Source organism: Eucalyptus grandis, chromosome 8, assembly GCF_016545825.1.
Source record: "Eucalyptus grandis isolate ANBG69807.140 chromosome 8, ASM1654582v1, whole genome shotgun sequence".
NCBI classification, from domain to species: Eukaryota; Viridiplantae; Streptophyta; class Magnoliopsida; order Myrtales; family Myrtaceae; genus Eucalyptus; species Eucalyptus grandis.
In genome coordinates this window covers 20,926,421-20,937,163 of record NC_052619.1, presented here as the reverse complement: position 1 = coordinate 20,937,163, position 10,743 = coordinate 20,926,421, and the positions used below count along the sequence as shown (strand labels likewise).

The following is a 10,743-nucleotide window of genomic DNA, read 5'->3' as shown; positions in this document are numbered from 1 at the left end:
TGCCCACCCTTCCCCGTTTGTTATCTCCAAGTCAGCCATCAGATTTTTCAAGAACCAGGACCAATTGTCCTTTTTCTCAATCTTTACAATAGCCCAAGCTAGTGGGAACATTTGGTTATTCGCATCTCTTCCAATCGTTGCCAACAATTCTCCCTTGCACAAGCCCTTCAAGAAACAGCCGTCCAATCCTATAATCCGTCTACAACCAGCTAAAAATCTTCGTCTGCATGCATCAAAGCACACATAGAACTTATCGAACTTGGTCCCATGATCGGAAGCGGTCTCTCAATCACCTCTACATACACTCTACTTGTAGGGTTTTGCAGCCTACACTCCCAAGCATACTCCCACGCCTGCCCATATTCCTTAGCATATTGACCAATAAGTATCTTTACCACCTTTTGCTTTGCTCTTTTGCACTGATTCCTAGATACATTGACACCTACACGCTCCTTCACCAGCATCCTAAAGTTAGCAATTTTCATCTCGGGCATCACCTTGATCAGATCAAAGAAGTGCTTGGACAACCATGCACTTGTTACCCTTTTGTTTTGAAAATTAATGGAACAAGTGTGTTCCTCTTAGTAGGCTCTAATTTGAAAAGACCCACTCTTCTTAACAAACGCACCGTAAATCTTCCATGGACAGTTTTGCTGCGAACACCTAGCTCTTACAAATTTCTTGGTATTTATAATGAAATCAATATTTCTTTGTGCAAGCAATGGAGTTCTTCAGTATAGCTTCCCTAAATTGTATCGCATCATGGAATTTCATACCTACCGACAAAGTAGGAGAGGCACAGAGATGGATCATAGGAAGGAAACTTACTTTTCCTTCTATGAACAGCTCGTTGATCTTCTTCAACTTCGTCCTGGGAAGTTGCAGTGTCGATGCTTTCTTCATAATCTGTCTCCAGGACCTGGCCAACAACACCAACATCTACAAGGCCTTCGTCTCTATTTGGATGAACAGCTACATGTAAAGTTGCAAATCTATCTGACAAAAAGTCCCTTTGTTTTTTCCTTGACTGTGTAAGCTCCTCATCGTCGGCGTCACTTAAGATTAATAAATTTTCAGCTTCAACAGCCAACCCTTCATCATCATTGTCATCATCACCGTCACTGGATTCAGCTACTTCCCAATCTAATTCAGTGATTGTGACATCACCCATGTCACAATCGCTCTGGTGAACAACATCTGCGCCCCTCTCCTCCCCATCCTGTCCATCATGCCCTACTTCATCCCTAACCTCAGTACTAGCTTGAATACCATCTCCTCCTTCTCCTACTTGGGTGTTATCTCTGTCATCATCTTCGTCCTCACTATCACTATTGTTTTCAACAAACACTTTTGCCTCTTCGCCATGAAGATAATGATATAAGACATCCCTAAAACCATTATCATCTTCCAAAACTCTCAAACCATCTCTCAAGCCTTTCCCAGGAACACAGTACAATAACTTTTGTACTCTACAAGGCAAAAATGTCACTATATCCCTAACAAATCCAATATAAGATGCCTTCTTTATATCTACAAAGATAGTACCCTCATTCCCCCCTCATACTCCCACTCATCCTCCCCAATCACAAAATCTCCACTTTGTAGTAAACGATGACATCAACATAGTCTTTATGCGCCATTTACGCAACAAAAGAGGACAAATATACAATTAACTTTTGGGACCACATTCACAAAGAACAGACAATTGCAAGTGGAGGTCCCTACACTCTTTATTAAAGAAAGAAAAGAAGAAAGAGAGAGGAAGATGCGGTCGGGCGACAAACTACGGCTTGAAAACAAGAGGCCTCGGGACAAGGACAAATAAAAATAAAGATGGGACCACCCGACAACCTGCTTTGATTATGCCGTCGCATTCCTCTAAAATATGAGATTCCTCATCATGGGTCCTCAACAATGCAATTTATTAAAAAAATATCCAGAAGTCCACATCCCCATAACCTTCGATTCGAACATGTCCAAAGTCCAATACTCGAACCCTAACAATCACCAATCATCGCACATTTCACATCCGACCACTACAAATTACTTTCGCACATCACAATTCAACACCCCTGGATGAATCACACATCACAGTGGATGAGGCGACGTCGAGCCCTACACCGAGCCCTAATTTTCCCCCCGCTGAGCCCTACACTGAGCCTATATTTCAATGCTGCTCCTAAACTGTCAATTGGAACCCCCAATAGGATTGTAGCACCACATCCGAGCCATAAATCTCACATCAAGCCCGAGCTTTCCCAGCCGACCCCCAAATTTCAAGTTCGAGCCCTAATAAACAAGTTGGAGCCCTAATTTCACCACGGGGAGAGGAAGAAGAGAAAAACCTGAGCAAATCGATGACGGCGAGCGATGACGGCGAGCGATGACGGCGAGCGACGAAGGTGAGCGACGACGGCGAGCGACGACGGCGAGCGACGACGGCGAGTGATCACCGCGAACGGCGAGCTGTGAACGGCGATGGATGGAGAGGACGTCAGACCTAGTGTGAACTAACGAAAGGTTAAGATCCAAATACACCAAACGACGTCGTTTAACACTAAGGAAAAACGACGTTGTTTAGTTTGGCCAAATGCACAGTGGATGGGGCGACGTCATTTTCCTCCTCCACGTGTGCTTTTTTTTTTTAAAAAAAAATTGCCACATCAGTTAAGCATGTCGCCAGAAAATGCCACGTCTGCATTTTGGCCGGTTTTTAGCCGGATTGGCACTTAAGTGTTCCATTTTACTCCGATAATGACACTTAAGTGTACCATTTTAAAGTTATGGCACTTAAGTGTCCATCCGTGTCAAGTTATGGCACTCCAGGTGTCCCAACCTAAAACATTGGGAGATTGTAAAGTGACTACAAAGATACATTAGAGGCCCTTTGGGTATGTCACTTTGTTTTATGAAAAATAGTATAACTTTACAGGACTTTGTTGATGCAAATTTTGGTGTGTTACCGTTGAAAAATTTAGGTTTAAACCCCTTATTTTCCCTCCATGGTAGTGACAAGGACATGAACCCTAGTGGAAAATTTAAGTTACAAAAATGATTGAAGGAGATGAGAAGCTATTGCTGTTTTGAAAATCAGCCTTCAAATGGGAGATTGATGAGATTCTGAAGTTTGATAAATGAAAGTACCGTTAAAGTTGAAGCCCAAAACTTGGGATCCAACTCTTTGGTGATTTGGGGAGTACAGGGTAGCGCCTTTGGCTTGTAAGGTAAATAAAGGTTAGTGGCTATGCCTCTGAGGTGAATTTTTATTAAAGGGTACATATGTAACTTCCACCATACTTTTAAATGCCCCATACCGTTGTACATTAGAGCAATCTCTCTTGTAATCGGAAAAGATTTTGATACTAATGGTGAAAACGATTGCATAGTGCACTAGCGTGCTTTTTTCCTTTTTGTTTTACATGTAAAATAATTGTCAATCTTCTTCCCTAATTTCTTTTCTTTTACATTTTTTGTTCCTAATAAGTAATATCAAAATTGATGATTAATTGGTTGGCCCCAATCCAATATAATGTATAATGAATATCTCAAAGAAGTAATCTCATAACCATCATGATGTTAGCAAAATGAATATTGAGCTCATATTTGAGGAATATATTGTTGAAATTCATGTGTGAATTATGTTAGCAAAATCCCACATCAAATAAAGTAAATGACATGGAGCAATTAGTAATTCTAATTGGTTTATATCTCATTAGCTTAAACTAAATAGTTAACATGCTAGGTCTCAAGCCCTCCCTTGACCATCTTTTTATGTGAAGAATTGTTGGAATCTTGCATGCTTCCCACAAGTTTTCCTCTAGCTGATATTAATATAGACAAGACTGGACTACCGCATTCTACAACTAGAATTACAATGCAACATTGCCACCATCCCTTTTCATACACACTGTCAAACTACAAATCCTACTGGGATAAAGGTATTGATATGATTGTCTTTCCATCTGAAGAATGCAGCTTCAAACCACCCAAGTCCAACTATTAAAAGTCTCCATTGATAACGGTCTCGTTCTAATGGCCACTAACCAAGGGACTTGAAAAACACAAAGGATGAATGAAATGAATTATATCTCTTTAACATAACCATATACATATAAGAAAACATTTTTAAATCAATGATATCATGATAAACATCAATGGTCAAGTCCATTGATCAATATCAACAAAACATACATCAATGGTCCATTCCATTGACAATCTCAAATCACATGTCCATATCCATCCATTGATCAAACTCATGCTCAAATATCATCCATGGTCATGCATAATGTCCTGTAATAAGATGACCAAGCTCTCCCATTGGCAAGGTCTCCATTTATAATGCCGGTGGCTGGCTCATAAGAATATCTTAAACTAATATACATACCCATAAGGATATTCTTAAACTAATATATATACCCACAAGTCCCTGCGTCGTCTACCATTGGGTTGGAAAGGAACCCACAACAATGTTGAGTATCAACATCAATCCACTACATTCTCCACAATTTACAAGGCCAAATCTATAAATCATTTCATATATCTTAATATTTCCAAATTATTTGAAACCCAATCGTAAATTAGTTCACACTTCAGTATATAATCTTTCATAAATCATATTTAAAATCAAGGACTTCTCATGTATTTTTTCCAAAAGTTTTCACAAACCCATTCGTAGGTAATCAGTTTAGATTATAATACATTTTCATATATGATAGTCAAATGGTAGTAAATGCTCGATCTAATTTATATAAGAATTATGCTCGTTTCTAACTCATAACATAACTAATCAATTTCGTTTTTGAAACATGAGTTTATAAAAAAAAAGAGATAACACCATTTACCTAGAAATTCCCAAACCAAACAATTAGCAGCAAAACGACCCGATGATCTAGCAATCTTGTCAATTAAACAAAAATCGATGTTAAAACTAAGTGAAACTCTACCTCAATTATGAAATGGCTAAAATACACCTAAACACTGACAAATTGACTCATATGCGCTAACATATCACTCACCCAAAGCAATTACTCAAACTTAAACCCAACACGGAACTCACACACGAAACCCTAAAATCTCTCTCTAACTAAACCGTTACTCTAAACTGACCCTTGGCAAAGGCCATAGCTCCACAACGCCATAATCCACCACTCAAAATTTGGACTTTGCGGCTTGATTTTCACAAAACTTTGGATATACGACCTAACTATGAAAGTTACTTTGATTGAATGAATAAGGGGTTCAATCACTTATTGGGCATTGCAACGTAATTTAATTGGCTTAACGAGGCGTTCATGGCACGCACAAAGCCCTCTCTCTGTTTTCCCTTTCCTCTTCTTTCTATTTCCCCTTTTGTTTCCTTCCCTTCCACGCAGGCGCTCTCGGTTTTAATTTGTCAGCCGAGCGCACCCTTTCTCTCCATATTGATCAAATCAATTTACTTTTCTTTCTTGCTTTTTTTGTTCGGGCCCACCACTCTTGACTTGGCCAAAATATTACGCGTACAATAGTTTCGAACAATGAATTATTGAACCTAAGCATGGGAAACAACTCATTCCGTTTGTCTCTTTCATTTGCTACTTTCCCAAAATTTGTATCAAGTTCTCTCCTTCATCGTTTATAACGATTGTCCTTGCTCTCTCGAGGCCAGAAGTAATTTTTACCACACAAGATAATTGCTCAGAACATTTCAGCTTCTCCTATTTCTCTCTTCCCTTATATCTTTACTCCGTCTCTCTCTCTCTCTCGACCACTCATTGTACTGGACTCCTGGTTCCATCTATATATATTTTATAGGTCACGCGGGATATATGAGCTTCGAGAATTTCTGTACTCGTGCAGACATGATAATCTTAAAGTTCATGTGCAGCATTACGCTTGCTTTGCTTCTCACTGTTTCATCTGTTAGTGCAGCTCCTAAGGAATCTCTCATAACTTCTTTGCCTGGCTTCGATGGAACTCTCACCTCTGAACATTATGCAGGGTATGAAGCCACATATATGTACTTGTGACTAGCTTTTTTCGACTTGAATCTGTGTTATCACACGAGTTCGAAATTCGAAATTGGCAGGTATGTGACTATAGATGGAAGTCCTGGAAAAAAAACTTGTTTTACTATGTCGTTGCTTCAGAAAGAAATCCTTCAGAAGACCCTCTAGTACTTTGGCTTAATGGTGGACCCGGGTGCTCCAGCTTTAATGGCTTCATCTATGAACATGGTATCAGTCATTCACTGGTGATCATAGTTTATGTGATGAGAGTAATTCCTCGGACATGTCATGCCTCGCTTAACAGCCTAGTGCCTGTTTCCAGGACCATTTAAATTCCACGCAGGAAAGCCAAAGGGAAGCTTGCCCGTGTTGCACCTCAACCCGTTCAGCTGGTCCAAGGTCATTGGAAACTTATCTTTTTAGTTGCAACTAAGCAGTATGGTTTGTTCCAGATTAAAACTGAACAATATGAAACAAGCATGCCGCATTGACTCATGGAATGAGTTTACAGTCATTTCAAATATCAATCATCTTCGCACCCTGACCCTTATTAGTCTCAACATTATTTGCCTTGTGCAGTCTATGATACCATATTCTTGCACATCTTTCAGGTCTCCAACATAATATACCTGGATTCTCCATGTGGCGTCGGTTTATCTTACTCCGCTAATCCTAAGAATTATGTGACGGGAGACCTACAGACTGCCTCTGATACGCATGCGTTTCTTCTCAAGGTACTGAGGTCCTAAACTAATCTGGATAAGCTTTGGAAAACCATCTGGCCAAAATAATGTGTCACAGCTAACACTAGTTCCTTTTTTTCCATCTAGTGGTTCGAACTTTATCCAGAGTTCCTTTCAAATCCATTTTATATTTCCGGAGAGTCATATGCTGGAGTTTATGTGCCAACTCTTGCTTCAGAAATGGTAAAAGGTAATACATACTCACCAGAGGCAAGGTTCCTGCATTGGATTGAATAAGTAATAGGAGATTTACTCTCCCTGTAGGAATTCAAATTGGTGAAATGCCTTTTATCAATTTCAAGGTAAGTTTTCTTCATATTCTAATGGTTTGGGCAGTGGCAGCATTCAATGAATGATCTTGAATTTGATACAGCTAGTTGAGATCTCAGACAAAATGGCATCATGCAGGGTTACATTGTAGGAAATGGGGCCACAGATGAAAAATTTGATGGCAATGCTCTTGTGCCTTTTGCTTTTGGAATGGGGCTGATTTCAAGTGACATATACGAGGTGGGTTGGATCAGGGAGTTCGCTCAGAGATTTTACTGCACTAAAGCTGCTGTAGGAAGATAATTAACACCGGCATGACTAATTTTGCTACACAATAACTAAGTATCAACTACATCAAGCATTAATTGTGGAAATCTCTGTGTGATGCCAAAAGCCATCTATATGCTAATTAACAGTGAGCTTAATATGGATCATATTTGATTGTTTCAGGCTTACCAAACCACATGCAGTGGGAAATTCTATGATCCTCCGAGTGAAACCTGTCAGAAGAATCTTGAGAAAATTGAACAGGTGAGATTGTCACCATACTGTCTTATACTGGAAATCAATAAGGCCTTCTTAGTACTTTCTGCATCTTCTGTAAATTTTAAGGAAGATGGAAAGGTACTCAAGTTGATACAAATGAGTCAAGGTTCTAACTATCTTGAGTGCTTTGGCCACTTTTTAGGCTGTCTCAGGTCTAAACGTGTATGACATTCTTGAGCCATGCTATCATAATTCAGAGAACAAGAATAAAAGTGAAAACACAAATATGCCTTTGGGCTTCCATCAAATGGGGGTGAATAAGAAGCCTCTCCCAAAGCGAACAGGAATGTCTGGTCGAGCTTCACCTTTTTGGACCACAAGAGATGCTGGAGCTTCAAGCCCTGGATCTCAGGAAGAGGTTCACGTTGAATGTGTGGTGAGTCGGTCAAAGTTTTATTAAGTATGATTTGATTTTTCTTCATTAGCTTTGTTCAAGGATTTTTTTTTTTTTTTGGTGGGGGGGGGGGTTGGGAACAATGAGCAAAACACTTTGGATTGTCAGAACAAATTAATTGCCTCACCAGATTTTTGCTTCACTTGGTACTCCCATTCTTCCCTTTGATTTCCAGTACATACAGTCCATTTTACATGCTGAATTTTGATGGCACAGGATGATGAAGCTGCAGTAGCATGGCTGAATGATGAAGCAGTTCGCAAAGTTATTCATGCAGCACCAGTAATAAAAAACATTATCCTCCTTTCATATCATTGCATCAAGTGTCAAATTACTGATCAATCTGGAATGCATTCAATAGGCAAGCGTGGCAGGTTCTTGGTGGATATGTGCCAGTAGAGTCAGTTATTCAGGTGATACTGGAAGCATGATCCCTTACCACAAAAACTTAACTTCCCACGGTTACAGAGTGCTCATATACAGGTGAGATATCTGACAGAACAATCCTACATCCACAATAGCATGGCAACATGCTAGACCTCCTATCAAACCCCACTGGTTTCCAGAAAAAAATTGAATTTAACCAAATATATATGGTTTTTTGCTAGTTGAGGAGAACTTGGATGAAATTAAACTTATATTGTGAAGACTGACAAGTACAAGGGCCAGAACAATGTCCTAACTTTTTGGAATCAAGGACGCTGGTCGTGACCTTAAACTTTTTTGTCCGAGCTAAAGAGAGCATTGGTTAATAAAATCCAAGCAAAATCTTGGATGGACCTTGCTAGGGACTGAGTTAGTGTGTTGTTGTGGCATCTTTACATTTTGCTAACTAGACAGATCAACACAGGTTTGCTTATGCATTGAATAATTTAAGTTAATAATTCATTGGTGTACTGACAGTGGAGATCATGATATGAGAGTACCATTCACTGGGACTCAAGCATGGACCAGATCATTGGGATACAAGATCATTGATGAATGGAGGCCTTGGATGGCTGATGATCAAGTTGCAGGGTAAGTTTGACCTCTTTATGCATTCCGGTCACGTCAGCAGCACCCACAGATGTGGCTACTTCACACCAGAAATATGACCTTTTACCTATAGGACTTTTCATCATACCTTTTCCTTTCATTACCTTTTTCTGTTAAGCACACCAATTTGTAGTGGAAATAAGCTATGCTGTTAAACATTAACTTCACAGGCCTTCTTAAATTGGTTCAGGTATCTGCAAGGATATGACAACAACTTCACATTCTTAACAATCAAGGTTATGTACAACATTCTCCCTATATACCTATCCCTGTTTCATCATCCATTATTAAAAGCTAACCAGCAAGTGAAAGTCCATTGGAGGAAGGGACTTTATAAAAGGCAGCTTGATGCATACCATTATCTTGCTTTTCCTTGTAAAATCTGCAGACATCCCTTCTGATTCTACCGTCTATCTCACTGGTTCTCACTGGTGCAGGGAGCTGGGCACATGGTCCCTCAAACCAAGCCACGAGAGGCATTGGAGTTTTATAGTCGCTGGTTAGATGGAAAACCAATATAGCGTCATTGTATTCCCAGCTCATTGAATCAAAATGATCTCATCATACAATTTTAGCACATGAGGACATATAACTTCCTCTTAAGTACCTGAAAGATTGCCAAATCATTCAATAATATCTTCTACTTCAAAGTGCTCCCTCCCTGGCTTAATAATTGGTTGTGATGAGAGCATCGAAAGTGAAGAAGTAGAACAAATTCCATATATATCCCACACGAAAACACTTGACTAGGCGTGACTATAACGATCAGGATTGCCTCTCCAAAGCATATTATAACCCATTTAGCCCAAGAATTTCATCTGCTTAGCTCTCTGTTCATGTCTTTCGAGGCCTTCAAGAAGTTGTTCGAGTCCCTGTGCTTTTCTGTTTCCTCCAGCTCAATGGATGCACTTGCTTCCTCATCCCTACACACCGAGGCAGCATGTCTCTTCAGAGATACCCGATCTCATGCCCTGGGGCAGCATGTTGGGAGTCACTTGTTACTAAGGCTGATCTTTCAGAGGACATCTCAGTTTGCAAACATAGTTCCTAGGGAATGCTCAATTTCTAGGAAGGGATATCTACACTAGAAGTCTTAAATCTTGTCATGAAAGTGTAGTTAAGTCCAAAAACTTGTAAGAAATGCAATCAATTTCTAAAAATTGCAATCAACTTCTAAAAATTGTAAAATTGATTCAATTAACTTATTCCATTAACTCTGTCCAATTTGGCCAACAGAAAATGCTGATCTGGCTTTTTCTTATTATTGTCTCTATCTTACGTGGCGATGACTTGGCCAAAATGATGTCGTTTTGGTCCAAATCTGATTTTTAATAGAAACTTCATATAAGTTAAATTTGAAAATTAAGCTAAATATTAAAAAAAGAAAAAAACAGAGACGGGACAAACCAAGTAGTGAGGGCTGCAAGCCCTTGCCGCCACTGTCCCGCCATTGCCGGGAAGGTTGGTGTTTTTAATAAGTACTCTGGCTTTGGAAAATCATTGACATCTGTTTTCAGATTTGCATAGTTGATCTTTACCTTGTACTGTTAAATACTTGCTGTCCCCGGACTAGCTTGACTTTATAGGCTAACTTGCGGTTGTTAATATGGAGGAGAGAAAGAAATGGAGGAGTTTTCAAAAAGTGTGATGGGAGGACTAGAAAATGTGATGTGGTCACTTCAATCTTTTATTTGAAACAAAATCCATTTTAGACCCTTTTTAAGAAAATGATCACGCTCTAGGTCTTTACTACTGATGATTGGTTTTG

General features: G+C 39.5%; 1 protein-coding gene across 1 annotated transcript; it reads left to right on the top strand.

Moving 5' to 3' along the window:
- The first annotated feature begins 5,677 nt into the window (after positions 1-5,677).
- LOC104456944 (serine carboxypeptidase 1) lies at positions 5,678-9,583 on the top strand. The gene is given in 14 exon segments (XM_039300713.1): positions 5,678-5,980; positions 6,068-6,090; positions 6,093-6,215; positions 6,310-6,386; positions 6,599-6,721; positions 6,818-6,920; positions 7,113-7,240; positions 7,451-7,531; positions 7,689-7,922; positions 8,157-8,222; positions 8,302-8,423; positions 8,844-8,957; positions 9,166-9,211; positions 9,413-9,583. Coding segments are annotated over 14 exon segments (1,497 nt in total). The 5' UTR covers positions 5,678-5,807; the 3' UTR covers positions 9,497-9,583.
- The last annotated feature ends 1,160 nt before the right edge of the window (positions 9,584-10,743 follow it).